Source organism: Colossoma macropomum, unplaced genomic scaffold (assembly GCF_904425465.1).
Source record: "Colossoma macropomum unplaced genomic scaffold, Colossoma_macropomum, whole genome shotgun sequence".
Lineage (NCBI taxonomy): Eukaryota > Metazoa > Chordata > Actinopteri > Characiformes > Serrasalmidae > Colossoma > Colossoma macropomum.
In genome coordinates, this window is record NW_023494795.1 from 11,389,578 (window position 1) to 11,412,284 (window position 22,707).

A 22,707-nucleotide genomic window follows, 5' to 3' on the forward strand; every position below is an offset into this window, starting at 1 on the left:
TCCATGCGGTTTTTGGCACTCATATAAAGAGTTTTAGCCTTTAAAGAAACAGAACTTTTACATTTTAAGAGCGTGTTTCTCACATTAAAATAATCCTGCGTGGGCTCAGTTCGGTGCAGTATGCTGCATTTAAGCTCAAGTCGCTTTTTCTCAGAAGAGAAACTTCTGGATCGTGTAGATTCGGTTCATGTCGAATGTAAACGACAACAAAAAAATAAATAAATAAAAAAAAACATGGCAGTTATAAAATGGTTGTTTGTGCTAGCATGCAGCTAACACACTGACAGTCATCTTTGCGAGTGCTTTTAATCACAAATGTAGAAGAAATAAAATGTGTTTACTCTATTTATTGAAAATTTAAAATAACTTTAAACACATTTTAAATAGAAAAAAAGACATTGCTTTCCGTTTTTTTATCAGCCTGTTCGTGTTACTCAAAATTCTCTATGGACCTTTATTATCCGACATTAAAGCCCAATCCCATTTCTTCTTTTTACCCCTACCCATTGTTTTCGAGTGTCACCCTAACCCCTTGGAACTGAGTTACAAGGGGTAGTGGCTGAAATCTTCCACTACAAAATGGAACAAATGAAAAAAAAAAAAAAAACACTGCTTCATTAACAGCTACTAGCGCTGCTCTGTAGGCGACCCGGCCCGTCTTCAGTGATAGCAGAGGAGGGTAAAGTTCAGCTCCTCACTGCTGGGCTTTAGTTACATTTAGAGCATCATATGTTTTCAAAGAGGGGGGCAATTATTTATTATCACCCACCGCTAATTCTTTGGTGATACGAAGCTGAAGACAGATATTCACCAGCTTCTTGTTCACATTTTCCCGTCCCACCTTAAATGGAGAAGCAGTTACATTCTGGCGCTTCAGGCGTCAGAACTGCTGGAATATTTAAGGCGGAACGGGAAAGTTAGCTAACTAGCTACCGAAACATTAGCAGGATATTAGCAATGTTTTATGCTTGTTATGAAGAAAATGACCATAATATCACTAATAATATCACTCCGTTTGGAGGCCCATGAAGCCCCAACACTTCGCCCTACCCCTCTATCTCAGCTAAAACTGGGACACGCTACCCCCTGACGCGAATGCGCAAAACAGAGGGCTGAGGGCTAAGTGGTAGGGGCGAGGGGTGAAATGGGATTGGGCCTAAGTGTGCTCCTGTGGCGCCTCCTGGTGTGGAAACCCGTTTTTCCTATAAAACCGAAAGCTCAAAGCAGCGTTAGAGTATGAAACATATCAGAGTGCACCGCAGGTGAACAGCCTTCTCACCCTCAGTCTTAATTGCGTTTCACTTCACACCTGCAGCCAATCAGTGCTTCTACTTAACCCGCCCAGGCCGCGCCCTCCTTCGGCTAAGCGAAAAGAAATAATGGCTACGTACGGAGATGAGTCCCTCGACAGCTACCTGTACTCCTCCTATAACCCTTACTCCTACAGGTGCCCCAAGCCCAAGGCATGGAGGCAGAAGAGTTATCAGACCGCGTACAGCGACGGTGAGAGCTACTTGGACAGCTACCACCGCGCGCAGCTCAAGTCCATCCTGTCTCAGATCAACCCCAACCTGACACCCCGCCTGAGGAAGGCCAACACCCGGGACGTCGCTGTCCAGGTGAACCCGAAGGCGGATGCCTCGATCCAGTGCTCGCTCGGGCCGCGCACGCTGATTCAGGCACGGAGGCGCGACGGTTTGCGCATGCGCAGGACTGACGGGGCGCCACCTGGCAGTCCTAATAGCAGCAGCAGTGGCGCAGGTGGGGTTCGATTCCCGCGCACTCAGGCAGTGTATTCCCCCATCGCCAGCAGGGGGCTGGCAGCCTTCCTCCAGGAGGACGAAGAGCAGGAGAAGGAGCGTGGGAGGACGGGAGAGGAGGAGAAGGATGAGGAAGAAGAGGAGGTTGGAGAGAACAAGGAAAGTAAAAGTGGCAAACAAGCCGAAGACAAGCTTAGTCCCGAGAAAAGCGTGGAAGGAAGTGAGCAGACTGGAGTTGTGGATGAAAAAAGTAAGCGTGAGACTCAGAGTGGACAGGAGGAGCCCAAGGCCAAGAGTAGAGTGAGGTTTCAGGTGGGCTGTTCAAAGTGTGGTTTGGGTGTGTTTTAAATTCCCTTTCCTCCTCTCTAATAATGAAATGCATACACAGTCGATTAAGTTCTGCGTCTTCAGTCACTTGTAATTTTGATACTAGATGGTCATCAAGTTACATACAGTTCAGTTAACTACTGGTGAGTACAACATCAAGGACCAGGTCAGTGTCTTCAGATGAAATCCTTTGGATTTTAGTATTGTGCGCGGGTGATTACACAATCTAGCACTACTAAGGTCCAATCCCATTTCTTTTTGGGACCCCTACCCCTTGTTTTCGAGTGTCACCCTAATCCCTTGCAACTGAGTTAGAAGGGGTAGTGGTTGAAACCTTCCCCTACAAAATGGGACCCTCAAAAAAAAAAACACTGCTTCACTAACAGCTACTAGTGCTGCTCTGTAGGCGACCCCGGCCTGTCTTCAGTGATGGCAGAGAAGGGAAAACTTAAGCTACCTCACTGCTGGGCTTTAGTTACATTTAGGGCATCATATGCCATCAAGGGGGGATATAAGACAATTTATCGCCCACCGCTAATTCTTTGAAGTCAGATATTCACCAGCTCCTTGTTTTTCCTGTTCCACCTTAAATGGTGCAGCAGTTACATTCTGGTGCTCCAGGCATCAGAACTGCTGGACTATTTAAGGTGGAATGGGGAGAGTTACCTAGCTAGCTTCCGAGACATTAGCATGCTATTAGCTATTTAATGCTTGTTATGAAGAAAATGACCATAGTACATTGAAACGACATTAAACTAAGATAAAACAATGGTTGTTGTCATTTTTTTCAACAGGGAAAAGACTTACATTTGTGGGTTTCTTTGGTTGCTCACGCAGCCATCTTGCCTTTAAAAAAACAAAAAAACAAAAAAAGACACCCCATTTGGAGTGAGCCTCTGAAAAACCTCTGTTTGGAGGGCCATGTAGCCCTAACACTTCGCCCTACCCCTATATGTCAACAATCAGGACGCCCTAGATGTGGACGCGCAAAACTAAGGACTAAGTGGTAGGGGTAAGGGCTGAAATGGGATTGGGCCTAAATCTAACTTCCTCCAATCCCACCCATGACCCCCATATATACTGAAGTGTGTCTTGACTCTTGAGTATTAAAGGTTGTGCTTTTTCTTGTATGCGGTACACTGGTTCCCATTCCTAGTCCTGGTGTACCCCTGTGCTGTGTTTTGCCTCCCTGCCTTCCTAAGTTGAAGTAAGTGAGGCAGTGATTCCCACTCCAGCACTTGGGACCCACTTCCCTGCACAGGTTCAGCTATTCTTTACCTCAGCCCAACTGACCCAGCTCATCAGTTGAAGCCCCACATGAGTTGGATCAGGTGTGCTGGGAGGGATTATGTAGAAGCCTGCAGGGCGGTGGGTTCTCAGGACTGAGACAACCATGTTAGAACTGTGGAAAAATACAGGGCAGGGTTACTAACCTGTAAACAGAGGTGTGCTGGCCTGTGGTGCACAAACTAACCACATCTGCTGTCCCACTAGTTTCTAGAACAGAAGTACGGCTACTACCACTGCAAAGACTGCAACCTGCGCTGGGAGAGCGCTTACGTGTGGTGTGTTCAGGGCACAAATAAGGTAGCTATGCCGTGTGTCTTATTTGGCCTTTTGCTGTGACGTGCTGCCACAATGTCCGCTCTCCTCCTAGGTTTACTTCAAGCAGTTTTGCAGAACGTGTCAGAAGGCATTCAACCCATACCGTGTAGAGGACATAACCTGCCAGGTAAGTTGGTGCTTGGGTTTAAAATGTGGGTTTTTGGCTTGTACTTGAAATTCATACTACACCTTTGTTTTCAGAGCTGTAAGAAGGCACGCTGCACTTGTCCAGGAACAGCACGCCACGTTGACCCTAAACGACCTCACCGACAGGACCTGTGTGGCCGATGCAAAGGCAAGCGGCTCTCCTGTGACAGCACTTTCAGTTTCAAGTACATTATATAACCCTCCCCCATCGTGGAGGTTCCTGTACTGCTGTTTTGCCCCACTGCTTGGGAGAGGATCTATGTAGCCATCTACAGCCAGTCTGTTTAGGCTGGTCTTGGGTAGAAAGGCCTGGGATGAGTACCTGAGCTCTGGGTTCTGTTTACGTTGCTCAGTAGTGTTTTGCAGGAACCACTTCGGAAAAGTTAAATAAAATGGCAATTACAGCAAAGCTGTGGTCTCGTTTGTGCTTTCCTCCTTGATTTGCTAAAGAGGTTTTAGGGCCAGCAAATGGACTGTTGGTTTAGTGAGTGATTAGTTTAAGGTTTTTTATAAAATCTGAAATACTGGTTGATGCCATCATTAATGCTTGAGTGGTACCTTAGTTCAGTGTAAGGCAAATTAGATGAAGGCTTTTGTAACTGGATCAGGCATGCAAGGGTGTCTCTTGGATTAGAGTTGGAACTAAACCGGAGAGCAGGAGATTGCCAGTGTGGGTAAAGGATGAATAAGACTTGTTAAAGTGGACTGCTGGGCCCACACTTGTAGTGTAGTGGGTGTAAGTCAGTGACTCAAGTGGAATGTGGAAAGCAACTGGCTTTTTCAACATTGCACACATCTTGCTTGCTGTAGTACAGTATGCCAAGAGAACACCCTATTTTCTGCTTTAATCCTACAGCAGGGGTCCCAGTTTTGTGGACTTCCAGGGTCCCATTTGTTTTTCTTGCTTTTAACACCTGACCACATTAGAAGCTTGTTAGTTCTTGATTAGTTCAGTTGAATCAGGTGTGATGGATGAAGGGAAAGCACAAAATGCATGGTGGGAGAAGCCTCCTTTACTGTAAAGGTACTGTAGAGGGACATTTCATTCATCAAGGTACCAACAATGTAAATGCACACTCAAGGGTACAAGTCCAACGGTATACCTTAAATATTTTTTCCCCCAGGGACAAGAAAAGTATTTGTACCTTTTTCATAACCTGTTTTAAAACAGAACAATAAAATAAAAAACCTGGAGTCACGGTGGTGTGTGGAGTCAATACAACTTAAAATCATTAGGATGTGACGAGGGGTACCGCCCCCATTGTCTGTCTGTATGAATAAGATGAAGCCTAAACTGACAGCTGGGAGGGATAAACTGGTACAGCAGTCAAGTTTGGTTATGTACCACAAAAGAATCATAAAACAGGGGTCTTGCCCCCCTGGTGTGAGATTTATCAGAGGGGTTTTTTACCACATAAATTTGTCATCTAGATGTTACAGAATGTAGTTTGTTAGCTCTTTTCTATTTTCACATTTCCAAAAACTATTCAAGTGCATTTTAAAATGAATGAGTCTCTAAATTTATCTGGTCTTCATTTTTCATAAGCTGACATGAAAACTACAGTAAAATACTGCAACTGTATTGATGAACTAAGGATATGTACATTTTGTTTAATGTATTACAATATTAATTTAAACAAAGCAATAACATTTAACATTTGTGTAAATGATTATTAGACATGAATGGGGAAAAATCTGTCAACTGCCAAACTCTAAACTCAAAAAGTTGCCTGATTCTAGCTAATCTTCACTATAGTTAGCATGTAAAGCTAATGCTAGCCAGTGAAACTCCATATAACATTTTTGTAATAATACTCTAAAGAGGCCTTCTTAGCCTTCAAAAGAAAAATCCCCCTCTCTCAAAATTAACTGATCACTCTATTCACAATCAAGTAATTTAACATTTTTTACAACTAAATATGAATCATTAAGGGTTAGTGATGTAACCCTGTAGTGCAGTGTACCTCGCACTGGGATTGGTAACCTCCCTAATACAGTCTATCAGGCACTTAAATTACCTGCATATCACAACAGTAAATAAGCACATTAGCATTCACAAACAGAGAAAGCTGTTGCTTCTGATTAGGTTTTTATTTAATCAGGACAGGGGGAAAGGCAAGTGAGATGACAAGGATGAAAAAAAAGACAATGAGAAAAGTGAGAGAGAAAAAAAACAAAACAAAACACACAGGATAATGCACCTCTAAATAAAAACTAGATTTTCTCCAGGTAAATAATATATCCATATATCCATTAAATAATTAAGAACAGCATTCAAAATGTACCAGACAAGCAACAGAAAAGTTCTGTGAGGAATGGATACAGTGATCGTTTTTGTTTTAATGTGCCACAACGTTGTGACGTCCCTCCAACTCTGTGGGTAAACGCTGGCCCGGTGCTGTTTGTCTTGCAGTCGAGCAAAGCGAAGCACAGTGGCTTTGAGAAGCGCAGCATGGACGCCGCTCCATCAGTGCTGCCCTGAGTCCGAGGACGACTGCAGAGCCAACATGGACGAACGCTGGCCCTGTCTCTCCCCTCGCAGGGGCTTTCAGAGTACTGCAGAGTACTGCGAGCCAGCATGAAGATCACAGTGGAGCTTAAGGAATGCATATGGTCAAGCAGAGCTGGGCGAAGGCAAGAGAGAGCAGAGTGACGAGAACAGACGACTCCTACTCTCTGCTCCCAGCCAGGCTTGCTTGTTAAAAGGGAAACGTTGAAGATCAGAGACTTGGATAACTATGGTGGACAGGGTTGTTAGTGACTGTTACAGCTGGAAATTTTTTTTTTGGCCTTTTTGCATTAGCTTCATACTCTCTATTCTGGTTGAACAGTGCATTACACAAATGTACAAGGGAAAAATACTGCTTTTACACTATACATTTTTTCTAAAATATATACAGAGTACAATAAGTTATTGATATTTCCATAATGAGTTGCAGCCAGTTTTTGCACTTTGTGTGTGCGTTTTTAATGTGCATGTGTGAGAGAGAGAATGTGTGTGCAAATATCGGCATATGTAAAAACACACGCTCACTCGCGCGCACACGGACACACACTCCCCGTGTCTCGTCACACACTAACACATGAATCTATGGTTGTCTACAGGCAGCTACTTATTTGGTTATAGAGTAGGAGTTTTGTTAGAGCAACCCAGTGAAAGCTAAAGTTTCTCCCCAATGCAGGTCAATAAAGTTAACCAGATAAACCTCTCTTTATACAGAGTCTGAGGGCCAAGCCCTCACTTTTCAATAATACATTAAATATCCTAACATTTACAACCTAGGATTGTTAGCTCTAATAAAAATACATTTCTCAAAAAATATTTCTTGCAGTGCTTTTTCACTTTCAAGCATGCTTTTGAAACATCTTTTTTTTTTGTTGTCATTTTCTTAAATATGTACTTATTGTTTTGAGTTGGAGTAAAACGTGACAGGAAGTCTCCATCGCGACTTGCCGATTCTCACACATTCCATGGATAAGCTGTTTATGTAGCTACATGCTACCTTACCAAAGAACCTTCGCTATCCCAGTGCTCTAGTAGAGCAGACATTAACCATTGGCCATTTTTTTCCCAATAGACACCCCAGAGGTCTAGGTCATTCCGCCAAAATCTTCCAGTTCAGCATCATCATTGCCCAGTATTCCTCCTACAAACTGTCTTTGACCAATCAGGTCCTCAGTCCGTCACTTTTACAGCCAAAATTCGGCGATGTTGCATTGTTTCAGAGAATGATGACAGGAGCAAAAATGGCTGAGGGAGGGGAGAGGAGAGAGTGTATATTCATAGATTTTTCATAGTCAGTATGATCCTCACACACATCCTTTAGCCCTTTAAAGTGAAGTCTCCAGAAATGCCCTTACCCCCCCACCCTCACACTTCCCCACCCCTGATCAGACACCTCACTGCTGCCCTTACTGGAACCGGTGAGAATTTCCAGCCCCTGCGCTCCCACACCCATCACAGTCCCGTGCTGAGGACCGTGCTGTGGGTGTTGATCTGGGTCTGTGGGGTGGGTGTTTGGTTGTGGATGAGGCTCTGGGGCATCTGGGCACGGCGCAAGGCCTCACGGATCTGCAGGTTGAGCTCCATGAGGCGGGCGCTGGCCTGAGACAGATCTCTGCTTGGCCCCACCACAGCCAGGCAGCCTGTCTGGCCCAGAGTCTGGTGCCGGAAGTAGATATGCAGCAAAGTCTGCACAGCATCATCCTTCTCACTGCCAAAAATGTCATTAGGCCACAAGCACCTGGGAGAGGGGAGGAGGGGAGGAGGAGGAAAGGAAGAGAGAGAGAAAGAGGAAACTCAGATCCCAATCACTCCACCCCAAAACTGATCAGATTGTAATCAATGGTGTTAGCCTGACTGAGGTAAAATGGTAGCGTGAGAATGTGACTTTGTGTACAGACCACTGTGATACTGTCTGTATGCAGTCGGGTTTATGATCTGAAGAACGTTGCAGCCCTTGAGCTTCAAGGTTTAAGGCTGTCACTGACAGTTATTCCTATGACTGGTTAAGGCTGTTATGAGTGCTTTTGTTTAAAGTGTTTGTGCATCACTGAAATGCTGTGAAATGCCATCTGCACGTTTCACTACACATCGCTGTTATTTCATTGGTGGAAATACTCCCACACTGGACATTCTGGGTCTTGCTTTCTTTAATTACTCTCTCTCTCTTTCTCTCTCTGTGCCACTCTCATTGTTCTGCAAGTTCTGTCTGTGCAAAAAGCAACTTCTTTTATGGTGCAACGAAACAATAGAAACAAGTGACTTGAATCTGGACAGTAACCTGGTAAGATAACAGAACCTGATAATCACATGGATTTACAATTGGTAATTAAATCTGGTTACTGGGTGGCAAATAACATGCAAAACAGCTCATATACAACAACCAAGGCGAACTGTTCAGTGGTAGCTGTGGGCTACTATTTTTCTGTGTTTTTCCACCATACACAAAACAGCAGCAGGAGGCACCATCACCGTGTTGGGAGGGCTTTTGGTTGTCAACTTTTTGTTTTGGAGAGATGGATGCATTTATACTTGTAAAACATCTGAGTGATTTGAGCAATCGAATTTAAATCTGTTACAAATGCATCTGGGACATGTTTACATCTATATTTTTATGTGGATAATTTCTACCCGGACATAATCCTGACAATCAATACATGAAACATATAGGTGTAAAGGGGGTCATATACCTCCCCCAAAGCTTCTTCTAGCATACTGCAATTTGTCAGAATGGCAAAATGCATCATTACAGAGCAGAAGTCACCAACCCTCTTCCTGGAGATGTACAAGTTTAGTACCAACCTACATCTAATAAGCTGCCCCAACTCACTGCTAATGCATCTGTTCCAAGCCAACTACAGACTTAGGTAGAGGTTAATTAGCTGGCAGACTGTGGTTGGAACTAGGCTCTGCAGGAAGCCAGATCTTCAGGACCAGGGTTAGTGACCACTATTATATGGTATGCAGTGTGTTCTTTACTTTAAAGTAAATAATCTGTCGACAATATGAAATTCATTTTTTCATAAGTAAACTTCTGGCTAATCGCAGCAGTCCTACTTAGGTTCTCAATGACATGAGTTTGTATTGTCTATCCGATTGAGAATGTCACACATGCACCCATGCTTGTTTATGCACTTGTTTTATCTGAAAGCTTTCAGAGAGTATGGGGCTTATTCATCTAGGATGCAAAGTGGGATGCAACAGTGTGTGTTTACCTGAACGCTTTGACCTGTGCGAGGGCAGAGCTGAAGTCTCGCGCCCGTAGACTCTCGATCAGTGAGTGGATGGCCGTCTCTGTACTGGACTGCACTGCCTCGGACACGCTGACTCCCTCCTGTCCGTCACTCACTGACTCTGCCTCCTTCAGACAGCTCTCCAGGATGGCAAGCTCCTCTGACATGTTTGTTACCTAGGAAACACCACTCATTTCTAACAAAACCTTCTTTTTTACCCCGACACCATAGCCAGTTTCATCTCTTAAAACCCAGGTCAACCTCTGAGAAATACAATGGCGTGTATGTAGAAATACAGAAACACAAACAGCCCCGTCCAACTGAATGCGCGCACACGCACTGTGTGTAGTCTATAGAGGCTGGTAAGTGTGTTAGCATTGATCTGCGATCAGCTGAATGGCTTGGCTCTGGCCTGTATGTGGAAGATCAGTCTCACTCAGAGACCTAATTTAGTTACAGCTACAGTGCAACAGCTCTGAGCTCAAATAAATTTAACAGTACACTCACAGTGCCACACACACATTGCACACACAATATGAGGCATCTAATATATTACGCAAGCGGCTAAGTAGTTGGTTCTCTAACTTAATGTGTGCATTAGAGCATCCAATTAATTTAGCCTTCTTTCAGTTTTACAGCAAAATCAATTGAATTAAAAGCAAGTCTGTTATTTCAAAATTACACTATGTTCCCTTTAACAGCTTAGCTACAAAAAAAAATTAGAATTCTTCAAAACAAGACATGATTATGTCTGACTGCACAGTTTTAGGGCTGCTGCTTGTGATTATTAATAACAACTGATTAATCAGTGAATCAAGACGCAGATTAATACAGTTAATAAAGTTAAATTTTCAATAGAGTTTAACTGTAGCCCAAACACATGGGATCTTTAATAACGCCAGACACTAAACACATTAAGCTATGCTGTAGCCTTCCATACAAAGAATGTCTTTTCACATCTAACATGAACATGGGCTTATATTTAACCTTTGAGGCTTCTGGATAATTTTCTGACTCAGCCTCCTTCAGACAGCTCTCGAAGATGGAAGCCTGTTTTCTTCTTGGCATGGAAAAATGAATAACTAGAATTTCATGGCTGTTTTGATTGCAAATTAAATAAGTGAAAGGTGGTCTCTTCTTGTGGACTTTATGCACAGCACTGTACATATACACAGTACAGTCCACATAGAGTAAACATGTAATGCAAAGCATACAGTGCAGGACTAGTACTTCTACACGGTGGTGATTCTTTGCACAAATACGAACCTCAGCCTCTCTTTTTATGGTGTCCACTCTGCTGATGAGTTTACAGTAGGCCTGAAAGAGCAGCAGCAGCTGAAAGTGGAGCTTATACAACCTCCGACAGAGCTCCAGCTCCTACAGAGAGAGGGAGACAGAGAGAGAGAACCAAGCATCATTAGCTCAACATCAACATATCCCAACCTTCACTTTCACTAGCATCAGCAGCATGTTTACATGATCAAATCACAGGATGGATGTGTGGATGAACAAATGAATGGATAAAAGTCCAGGGTTAGAGAGGAGGGGATGAAAGCGTTAAACCCTGAGACGGCATTCTGCAGCTGGGGCCCAGAGAGCACGGACTGAGCATGCTCACTAATCTTCAACATTAACCATGATTAGAGAATGCCATGAACGCATGCTATTTTTATACTTCCCCTCTTAGCTTGCAACAGCCAAGGTTCATTTCATGAATGTCTGTATGAACGGATGTTCTAGATTGGGAGTGAGGAAGAGGGAAAACGAGATAGGAGAGATGAACATGCAGAACGAGTGGAAGATGGTATTAAGGCTTCTTGCCTAGGTTGACATCCTCCTTTCCGTAACCCATGGACACACCCCATTCACTATAATCACAACAGTTTCTTTAACAACATTTGTGCAGGCTTTTATATTATGTAATATTAGCAAATTAGCACGGAAGTAGCAAAGTTAAGGTCGTACAAGTACAGTACCAATTTAGGGCAAGGCATTAATGAAGCATATAATATGTACAGAACATAAACAATAAAGTCTGTAGCAGTGTTAAAAGATACAAGGCGGAGACAGACTGTTCAGAGCTCTAACTGGTTTAGCATGACTAGTTGTGTTTATGATGAATGGATGGAATGGTCAGTGCGTGTTGCCACGGCGACATGATTACGGAAAGGTCAAGAAGACGAGAACCACTTACTGCTAGAATTTCCATTTGCTAAGCAAGAGGGAGAGCAGGTCACCAAAACAACAAAAAAAAACAAAGGAGACGGAGAGAAAGATACATTAGTCAGTGCATAACACACCCCAACCACCAAGAGAATGGACAGAGTGAGAGGAGGATTCAGAAGGAGAGGAAGAAGAAGAAACACTGCAGTAGATTTATCACAGTTAAATACATGCAAGAGACATGAGAAAGCAGAGCCGAAACCAAACCTCCATTTAGATACAGCAGTAAAAAAAGTCTCTTTAGGACAAAAGCTATTCTGAAGAAAATCAAATCATCTATGGCTCAAATAAACACACACGAAGAGCAAAACAGAGTGAATCCAGAGAGACATAGGGAGAGACAGAGAGGGAGAGACAGAGAGAGAGAGAGAACACATGACTAGAGAGGAAGATTTTTCCAAAATCTTCAAATACTTAATGTGTATGAAATTAACCATTTTCAAACATGCCAGTTTATTTTCTCTTTTACACATAATTTTCACGGCTGCTTTGAAAACAGTTTTCAATACAAGTTCATCATTACTCCACATGATCTTCTAATAACCTTCATACAGCTTTCTTTAGGACGTCACTTGGACGGTTTACACTTTCTCATCGAGGGCCTTCATTCTGAAACTGCCTACCACCTCATCTAAAAACTGTACTCATCAGCTTCAAAAACAGGTTAAACCCCATCTACTCAACCTGTGTGTTAAGAGTTGTGTTTGTTTTTATTTTATAAATTTTTCTTTTTTCCTTCAGGGACAGTACTTTTTTTTCTTTCCCTGCACACACAATCTCTCTTTTTTGTTTTTGTTTCTATTAACTGCACCTTGTGTTGTGAGTATGTGGATGAGTATGTGGACACCTGACCAACACCTTTAGATGAGCTTGTTGGACATCCCATTCCAAATAAAAAGGCCATTAATATGGTGCTGGCCCTCTTTGCGGCTATAACAGTCTCCACTCTTCCGGAAAGAGTGTTTAGTGTGTCGGTGGGAATTTGTTCAGTCGAAAGAGCATTTGTGAGGTTAGGCAATGATGTTGGACGAGAAGGCCTGGTTCACAATGCATGTTCTACAGGGAGATTCACTCGAAAGAGGCCCCGAATATTCTGTAATAACTCTCGCTAGGACAAAGCAATCTGAACGAAACGACGTGCAATGTGCTCCTCAGTCTATGGAGCTTCAAACAAGCTGAGAAGCTCCTGCGTCGGGGCGATGGGGTAGGCGCCAGACAGCCGTCGCGACGTTTAACCTCTGTTTGCAACTTCCGGGTGCATATCCCCATACCCCTTCATGTGTCTGGCAGAAAAAAGGTAAGTAATGTATTTTTTGGTTCAGATTGCTTCATCCTAACGTAAGTTACAACAGAATATTCTGGGCCTCTTTCGAGTGAATCTCCCTGTAGTTCATCCCAAAGGTGTTTAGTGGTGCTGAGGTCAGGGCTCTATGCAGACCACCAAAGTACCATACCAATCTCTTTAAACCATGTCTTTATGGACCTCACTTTGTGCAGAGGGGCACAGTCATGTTGCAACAAGAAAGGGCCTTCCCCAAACTTTTGCCACAAAGTTGGAAGTATATAAGTGTCTAAAGCGTCCTTGTATGCTGAAGCATTAACATCACCCTTCATTGAAAGTAACTAGCTGAGCTCCAATCCTGAAAACAGCCCAAGATCATTATCCCTCCTCCACCAAACTTTTGTTGGCACTGTGCATTCCAGTAGGTTGCATCCTCCTGGTGCCCACCAAACTCAGATTTGTCCATCAGACTGCAAAAGTTAGTGAAGTGTTAATCAATCCAGAGAACATGTTTCCACTGCTCCAGAGCCCAGTGGCGTGTTCAACACACTCCAGTCGACGCCTGGCATTGCACAAATTAATTTTAAGCTTGAGTGCAGCTGCTCCGTCACCATTTAATTAAGCTCCCGACATGCCTCCAGGGGCAATGGGGAAGGGTGTAGTGAGTGATGCAATAGAGCATAGGCAAATTTTATGTGCTATGCATTTCAGCACTTTGCATCCAACGTTTGCATGATCTACCACTTTGTGGCTGAGTTGCTGTTGCTCTTAGACCTTTTATTTTCACATTAATAGCATTTAACTAGGGCAGATCGAGCAATGTAGAAATTTCAAAAATTGACTAGTGGCAAAGGCATCTTGTGACAGCGCCATGTTTAAAGTCTATGAGCTCTTCAGTATGACCCATTCTGTTGCCAGTGTTTGTCCATGGAGACTAGATGGACATATAGTTAATTGTTTACACTTTAAAAATGGGTGTGGCTAAAACAATTCAAATCAACATGTAGGAGGGTTGTCCAAATACTTTTGGCCACATAGTGTATTAAAGACGATCAGGAAAAGTTAATTATCATCAATTTGATATCGATATTAATAATACACTAAATTTACAACTTATTATTTAGCATTTTATTTTAGTCACTACTACTGAGCATTTTCATTCTATTTAATTCACTAAAGCTATTAGATAACAGTGGATAACAACACCACTTCACTAGGGGCAGCCTGCCCATATATGCAATTAAACATGGCTTAAATAAAATTCTCATCTCACAATATTTCATATTGCGATGTGAAGTGATGATGCTTATTACCCAAGTTTATCCACCAGTTGCTACTGCACCCCAAACATGTCGTTCAGGTAGGCACGCTACTGCTCAACCAATAAAACTTGGTAGATAAACTCTGGCAAGAGACTCAATTGTCTCATACCATAACATTCAAATACTACTGTGAATAGCTTTGGGTAAAAGTCATTACAATAATTACAATTAGTGTCAAGTCTGATTTAGCTGTGTTAAGGCAAATTAATCAATGATCCAACTTTACAGTGTTCTGTCCTACACTGAATGCAAGTCATATGTGGACTTTAGTTTAACCTTTTTTTAAAATGTGGGAAAGGAAAAAAGATTTATTTATTACTAAGGTATTAATTATCACTTGTTATCGACCCTGGAATTCCATATTGGTGCTAACAGAATAGTAAGGAAAAAGGAAAAAGGGAAACAAGAAGGTCAGACAATCACAGGCTGAAAGACACAGACAGCTATAGAAAGATGAGACACAAATCTACCAGAAAACATTTCACCCCTGCTGCACTACAAATAAGAAGCTTTATGTAACCCATTTTGACCCCAGGGCACAGAAAAAGAAAGAAAGCAGAGGGTAAGGAAAGAGAGAGAGAGAGAGAGAGAGAGAAACAGTAAGCACAAAAGTGTGTAGATGTGCGAATATTTGCATATGTAAGCTAAAGTTTCAGATGTATCAGTAGAATTTTCTTTCGCTTATCTTTTTGCTCAGAAACCAGGCAAAAAAACAACAAAAATGCTAAATAAATATATAAAAACACCCTTATTTTCACGGGTAATGGTTGTGTAATACCTGAGCTTGAGTTGTGGGCCGATGGCTGCTGTCTTTATCACCAAAGGTCTTCCTGCAGTTCTCCAGCCACTGTGGAAAAAAGGAGTGACAGACTGAAATTGAAGGGTGAGTCTCAGGTCAGCTGAAAGAGACCAGGTCAGGAAGTATCAGCAGCACAGCAGGACAAGAGCAGACCCAGCCATTCCAATATGCGCAGTAACAAGTGTAGACATAAGGAGAAGAGACGGCTGCATTTACAAAGCCTAGTCTTTGCAGAAGTTTGAAGACTGATCTATAATGAAAGCCTAGTACTGTGTCAATGCGTATGGTAAATTTGATCAGAGCGCAGTATCAGGCAAATAAAAGAGGGTCTGTTTCAATGCAGTGGCAGGCGGGGCTCAATACTCTAGAGACAGCGCCTATGTCTTATCCAATTAACATCTTCCAATTCTCCACTATCTCATCAGCCCCCCTCCCTACCCTCTTCTCCCTCCTCCACTTCCCTGTGGCGTGTCCGCCCCGCTAACTGATTTAGGGGCTCCATGGGGCTATTCTTAGTGCCTGAACACAAGTGCTGGGTGGGCGCTAACGGAAACCAGCGCTGGCTAAAATCTACTCACGTCCTGAGATGATTTAATGGCTGCTCTCGACTATGACTGTAACAGACGCCAGGGTGCTATTTATCTGTCCGCATGGTCAGCTTTATTCTCTCATGTGCTCTACTTTCCCCTCACTCTTTCCTGTTCTCACCTCTATATGACTGTCATCGTCAAACCATTGGAAAAAAAAGTTGAAATTGTTTAGAGACAAACTCTTAAGAGAGAATTTGACAGCTTTTCAAAAATACTGTAATAAGTTAGTCACTAAAATGTAAAGTTTATTTTTTGGGGTGGTCTGATTTGAAAGAGTGCACTGTAGAGAAACTTTACACTGGTAATGAGAGGATCAAGAGGTTGCTGTTGTGGAGGAAACCGTGTCTAAGGTTTTATATGCAATGTTGGTAAACCTAAAATAGTGGTAAATCTAAATAAAAAAAACCTATTTGTGCCTTAAGCAAGAACATTTTAGGCCAAAATCTAATATCAAAACTAGGCATCAGGCAGAATATTGTAATATGGAACTCTCTGTTATGTAACTTTAAGACTCATTAAATGCCTTGGATGCCTGGTTCCTATCACCACTGCTGTGAACAATTCTGGCTCAGTAAGGTTTCGCTAGAATAGTGCATTTTACGTCAAACCACTCACAATGACTGTTTACATCTGAACCCCTTTTTACGCTACAAATTGGTCGAATTCCCCAGCAACAATTGTATTAAGAATTCAGAGATTTTTTAAAGGTCATAAATTTTATTTTATACTGAATTATGGTGAATAAAATATAAATAGGGTTGCATTAAAGTGTGCATGAAGGTGTGTCATTTGCAGCAAATGCATGTGAAGAGGTGCGCTTTACAGCAGATGGGCAAAATGGGTAGTGGTGAATTGCTGGTGCATACTGCACCTGGAGAAGTTTATGGCACAAATTAAGTGCCATGCCCAAAACTCACCTGTTCTGCAGCCTCTCTTTTGCCATTGTAGGTGTCCAGATGCTCCTGCAGCTCCAAAACACTGAACTTTAATGTCTCCAAGAGCCCACAGGAAACCAGCTGCAGAACACACAGACAATGCAAACACACAGCAGCGCAGTCAGTGCATAATAAGCAGACACTATGATTACATGAAATGGAGAAAATTTTACAGTATCTAAAAGTAAAAGCAGAATTTTCTATTTACTTTTCAAATATGGAGGGCACTTAACCCTGACCTACTGCATACTGTTTTTAATAACTGTACTAAAAGGCATTAAAAATATACCAAGTTATAGCAAGACTATTCAAGCATAATAAAAAAGCCATGAAGCTACGTTGCTGATACTGTCTATAAATACTTCAGGAGAAAGCTGCCCTTTAAAGCCAAATTAAATTAAATCGACAACTTCTACCATATAGTCCAACAGATTCTGATTGCAAAAGGATAAACTCACAGTCTCTGCATCAAGTAGAACTGTAGGGCACTGAGAGCAAGAAGTCATGACTTCTAGAGAGCTGAGGAACTGGTTTCCCATTCTCTGGAGCCCTTCACCAAGGAACCGCACTGAGGCGTGGGTAATGGAGTCAAACTTCCTCTGGATGTGCTGTGCAGACACGCAAAAGTCAGTGTTGCACAGACACATACGCACAAAAGACTATATACAGCATCTATCAAAACACTGGGATCACATAGCCTTCGTTTTAAATTGTAAATTCCTCGTTATAAGGAAAAAAAATCTTCAAAAGTTTATCAAATTGTCTTTTTTGATGTGAAGATCAGGTTTTGCCTAAATGATGATTTGACACTTTTCCAAACTACTGTTACAAACACACTGAAAATGACCCTAAAGCTAGTTTAAACAGCTGAAAGGTTAGAGGATGAGTGCTGACAGAACAAGGGGATAAAATGTGTGTGTTATGGCATTATTCCCAATATGGCTGGCCAATAGGATATTTATCAATACTGTGATTAACTGGGTAACATTACATCACAATATATACACAACACTGACCAACTGAACATTTCATAAAGAGCGCAGAGAATTATCCTGGATTATTTGTCTTCAGAGCAGTGCAGCATGTGAAACACTAAATTAAATTAATTGTATTCAGATTTTTTTAAATGTAGAACTAGTGCTTTTGTACCTCTTTCAACATATCAACCTAATAAAAAAAACTAAATATTGTGAAGCATATCACTTTGCACAAGTGTGATACCAATTCATATTGTGTCATAGGCCTGTAGATGTAACGTGATATTGTCTATGACATGTAACCCACTGACGACGCTTAAAAGGCAATAAACGTTCTGAAAAAGAGAACTGAGAGAACTAAAGAGGACTAATTTACATTTAAACAGCTTGCTAAATAATATTAATTAACACGTATACATAATGTTTTACTCATTTTTACCGTTACAACTATGGGCTATTATGGGGCCTTAAAAAGCTGTCATGGTCTAGTAAATTTCCTACTGTCTCTGCTGTGGGCTTCCCAGAGTATGACTGTCTAGGAAAAATTCACAGCTTAAGTGTTACGGTCATTCAGAGGAGTTAAATTACACAAATTATGAAAATATAATACTACATGTTTTTCATCTATTGCTGAATTTCCCTATAATGAAACACCTAATTGTTTTAATATGTAAAGCATGTGGGCACGGCTTTCGAAATCATCCATTCAGAGTATGTGCTGTAGTCACAATTTTCTCCAGCGAGGGGCGCTATTAGCAGACACGTCACTAAGAATCTACACCTGAAGGAGCTCATGAACGCATGAGTGCTGTAACAACTATTAACGACAGGTTAGATAGTTTTCAAAAAATGGTGGAATACTCACTATTAAATTTTTAGTATGTATTTTTAATAAAGCTTTTCATTAAAAACTGCTACTCAGCGTAAAAAAAAAAACAAAAAAAACAACTGTAAACTAAAAACAACTGCAGCAGACCTCATATAACATATGTGCAAATTATTTTTAGATATCACCCAGGCCTACTGTGTAACGTGTGATATTGTTTCTACGAATTTCGACATGCTGGTTGCTAAGTAAGAATGGAAACATGATCATTCATATAAAAATAAGTGTCCAAAAACTTTTGACAGGCAGCAGCCCCAAGTTTGTGGTATCACTCAGTACTGGTCATTACAAAAGTCCAAACAAGCATGCTGCTACTTCACCTGGAAGAGGCGGGAGAACACGTGGAAAGTGTAGACGGCACAGGACCCGTCCGTGTCGGACAGCATCTGGTTGACATGGCAACGCCAGGCATCCTCCTCGTCATCGTAAGCGATGGGCTGGAACGCTGCCAGGATGGCAGAGAGAAAGGGCGAGGGGGGCGGAGAGCCCTGCAGCTCGGGGAAACCGTCCGCATCGCCCTCGTCCTGACTGCAAACACACAAAAACAACACAGGTCAGATCTACTCTCTCTCTCTGACACACACATCACAAGAAGTAAACAAGTTACGTCACTGAAGCAAAAACACGTATCAGGAGCTTGCGCCACGTCCGACCCCCTTTCCCTTGTCCCTCCTCCCCCATCCTCATCTCTTTCTCTCTGCAGATGCTTCACTCTGCAGTGTAGTTTCAGTTCAGACCTACTGCAGAGGATAAGAAAAACCTCTCTCTCTCTCTCTCTCTCTCACACACACACACACACACACACACACACACACACACACGCACACTTACAGGCCTGAGGGGCCGAAGAGCCTGATGAAACAGACGGAGTAGAAGTATCTAAAGCCTGTGCTGCTGAGCGTCGAGAAGGACACCGTCTTCGTCTTCATCCTCATCCTCGCTAGTAGCCTCCTCTCCTGTCTACATACACTCTTTGACTGCCTCTCGTTCTCTTCCTGTTTCTCTGCGGTCTTCACACCCGCTAAGCTCAAATTCTCTCTCTCTCCTTCTTTCACCTCACATGGTCTGACCACCTCTCCTATTATTTTTCCTCACTCTCTCTCTCGATCCCTCTCCTCCTCTCTCTCCCACTCACTGCGAACCGATATTGCACTGCATTAGCAAACTGTGTTCATTATCTCCCCCCCCCACCCCCGCTCTATACACACAAGCGCACACGGATGCAGTTCTGGATCTGTCAGATGGATCCCCTCTGCACGCCTCACCACAGGGAGAGCAGAATATAGGCCTTCGCTTCCTGTACTGCGCACGTGAACATTCGCACACATGCACGAACACGTGAGTGCCTCTGCTTTGAGGTAGAGGTTCTGCTGGAGCGCTGCCATTCGCTCGGCTAATCAATGACAAAGGGCTCTGCAGCGCGTGCGCATCCGCCCCCTGGGAGAGCAGATAATTGATAGTATCTGGCTCAGTGTCTTGCTTCTGCATCTTTACTGCAGTTGGGGGACTAATGTCCTCTGTCCAGGATTGGCCCACCTTCACATGGACTTATTAGCCCACAGCTGAAGAGCTGAAGCTGGCCAACCATCAAGGAGACGTCTTGGTGCCAAGCCCTAACCAGGACCAGAGCCAAGCATGAGCTCAGCCATCATTGTTCTAATCTAATTAGTCTAATTAGCCTCACAATAGAGGGTATGCAAGACACGCACATAGGTATATAAGGGATCTCAGTCTCCCCATCAGTTCAGGCACTCGCATCAAGCTTTGAGCTCCTAATGCTCAGTGTGGAATGACAGAGTTTCAGCAGAGTTCCTCAGTACAGACTGACGCTGACCTGGCTGACAAACAGCAAAACTGATTCTCATGAACACCTGCACAGAGATAAGGTTACATATTATGTTACAAATATTAATCATATCCTCCACCAATTTACTCTGTGTCTACTAGAGCTTGATTACTCTTAATTATGCAATTTTAAAAATATCCAAAAGTACCTCAATAATGACTAGTCAGCATATTTGAATAAAGATAATGCATATTTTAAATTCTTCTACTGGTCTCTCTAACAGTAAGACACAGACTGATAGACATACCAACTACAAGTCAATTTTTATTGTTCAGCCTTCTTTAAAAACTTATTTACTCATCAAAATAATCATTCAGTAAGTGGATGGCTGATATAGTTGACAGTGACTGCTCTAATACAGTCGTACGCAAAAGTTTGGGTGCTATAGTTATATCACACGCCTCGTTAATTTATTGAGAAAATAATTTGTCGGCACATCTACAGAGAACACGCTTCTGCACACTGCAATGCACAATTACTGTTTATTTGCGCAAGTTAAACTGGGGGGGAAAACATGAAATGTGGCCTCTGCAAAGGTTAAGGCACAGTTTATATTTTCTATTTTTTTCTGTTTAGTTAAACTTAGCAAATAAATAGAAAGGCACTAAAATTTGCAGAGAAGTGCTATATTTAAATTTGTTCACTGTAGATGATGTTTTAACTTATGTTCACTTTCGGAAATCAACAAAACTTAATGTCACTGAAGACATTCTATTTTTGCACGACTATCATTTGGTATTTGCACATAATGCTACATCATGAAGCCCTAAAATTAAGTCAACAGAGCTTCAGAACCAAACACAGCAGATAGCATGATATTTGGCCTCAGGAAGTAAACCAAACAGTTACTGACCATTAGCGTGACCGTTCGGCAAACAAAAATATATATATATATAAATAAATAAATAAATAATTTGTGCAATTTTCCTCTTATCCCCAATGTAGTCAAGCAGCCAATATACATTTTATGTCCAAATTATTCAGGTATCTCTTCTAATAAGTCAAGTCTGCTACTTTAAGATCCCATTGCTGACACAGCTTGTATAATCTGTGAAGTGAGTGACTCTGTGAAGCATCACTAGAGGGGTCTAAAGCCCCTCAACATTAGGTGTTGGAGTGGTGGAACTGTGTTTGCTTAAGTGATTTAAGTGAGTTGAAGTGGAATTTGTGATCGACAAGTAATTACGCAGCGTCCAGTACCTGGCCCCCCTAATGCTCTTGTGCTCTTACAGAAAAGCAGAGACTGTTAGTGCAGCAAAGGAGGGACAAACTCCCTATTACTACCTTTGATACACATACACTAATGTAGCAATTCCAAATAAGCTTGTTCTTATGTGTTCTTTTCTAATTCTAATTTTTCACCAAACTCGCTTTGAAGGCCACAAATACTTTGCTTTGGTATTTGATATCATACATGTTTTGATCTGGAGCTCTGTCCACCTGACTTCAGAGCGCAAATACAAACCCAGTCCATACATCACAAAACCAGCTCCGCCTCCCTGGCTCACCTGGACATGCCAGAGAAGTCGGCCTCCTCTTCTTCACACCTCTCATCCAGCTCTTTCAGGGCCAGTGTCACGTCCTCTTCACACACAGAGTCCGGGGCACTGTCTGGTGCGGTTGGGGGCAGCACTGTCTCATCCTCACACAGTGACCCCGGTGGGCTGTCTACCGCCGGCGGTGGAGGGGGAGCTGGGTCCAGGTCGTCAGGAGGGTCCTGAGAGTCTGAGCAGTCAGGCAGGTCACACAGATCGGGGGGGTCCGAGGGAAGAGGGGGGGCACTGCAGAAACCCGTGTCCTCACTCACACTGCTGCTAAGCTCATCCGCTGCCGTCACAGTAGCGTCCTGCAGGACAGAGTGCGGGGGGGCAGTGAAGCAGGACATAGACAACAAACAAGCTGACTCTTGTTTGCTTGTCTGCTGGTTTAATAGGGTTGGTTAAAAAACAGTAGGGCTCTAACTAACAATTGCTTCCACAAAGTATTACCATACTAACTATTATGCAGCTAGTTAATCCAACAAATTATGCCTTCTTTATTTTCTTTACTGCATCTATGATGCTTTTAAATGAGGCAGGGCCTATACAGGACAGTCTTAGACCAGTAGAATTGCTTTAGATGAAAAAGTATTTCACAAATTATGTATAATTATAAACTTCAAAAAACCCAAATATTACTCACTCCCTGTAAATTGTGCACCTTTAATACTTATACCAGTGCAAAACTCAGTGGCTTCACTTCACATGTATACACATACGCACAAAAGACCGCA

The 22,707-nt window shown here is 42.5% G+C and overlaps 2 protein-coding genes across 9 annotated transcripts in view; one reads left to right on the plus strand and one right to left on the minus strand.

The window, feature by feature from the left end:
- Window positions 1–1,333: 1,333 nt before the first annotated feature.
- Window positions 1,334–4,539, plus strand: zar1 (zygote arrest 1). Its single transcript, XM_036581445.1, has 4 exons — window positions 1,334–2,072; window positions 3,582–3,674; window positions 3,745–3,819; window positions 3,894–4,539. The coding sequence occupies exons 1-4, from the start codon at window positions 1,380–1,382 to the stop codon at window positions 4,035–4,037; spliced, it is 1,005 nt and encodes a 334-aa protein (XP_036437338.1). The 5' UTR covers window positions 1,334–1,379; the 3' UTR covers window positions 4,038–4,539.
- Window positions 4,540–6,170: 1,631 nt separating this feature from the next.
- Window positions 6,171–22,707, minus strand: part of fryl (furry homolog, like) — a 135,926-nt gene continuing 119,389 nt past the window's right edge. For 6 of the 8 annotated variants that reach the window (XM_036581460.1, XM_036581457.1, XM_036581454.1 and 3 more), the window contains 9 exons: window positions 21,944–22,281; window positions 18,910–19,117; window positions 17,185–17,334; window positions 16,709–16,807; window positions 15,181–15,249; window positions 11,770–11,787; window positions 10,842–10,952; window positions 9,558–9,751; window positions 6,171–8,083 (listed from right to left, as the gene is read on the minus strand). In XM_036581460.1, coding sequence (XP_036437353.1) covers window positions 7,798–8,083; window positions 9,558–9,751; window positions 10,842–10,952; window positions 11,770–11,787; window positions 15,181–15,249; window positions 16,709–16,807; window positions 17,185–17,334; window positions 18,910–19,117; window positions 21,944–22,281 — 1,473 coding nt within the window. In that variant the 3' untranslated portion in view covers window positions 6,171–7,797. The remainder of the gene's footprint in view (window positions 8,084–9,557; window positions 9,752–10,841; window positions 10,953–11,769; window positions 11,788–15,180; window positions 15,250–16,708; window positions 16,808–17,184; window positions 17,335–18,909; window positions 19,118–21,943; window positions 22,282–22,707) is intronic. The other 2 variants (XM_036581455.1, XM_036581461.1) reach the window with 1 other exon arrangement.

Coding starts and splice junctions, on each gene's coding strand:
- zar1 (XM_036581445.1), top strand. CDS start 1,380: ATGGCTACGTACGGAGATGAGTCCCTCGACAGCTACCTGTACTCCTCC. Junction 2,073..3,581: donor AGAGTAGAGTGAGGTTTCAG/GTGGGCTGTTCA, acceptor CTGTCCCACTAG/TTTCTAGAACAGAAGTACGG. Junction 3,675..3,744: donor GTGTTCAGGGCACAAATAAG/GTAGCTATGCCG, acceptor CTCTCCTCCTAG/GTTTACTTCAAGCAGTTTTG.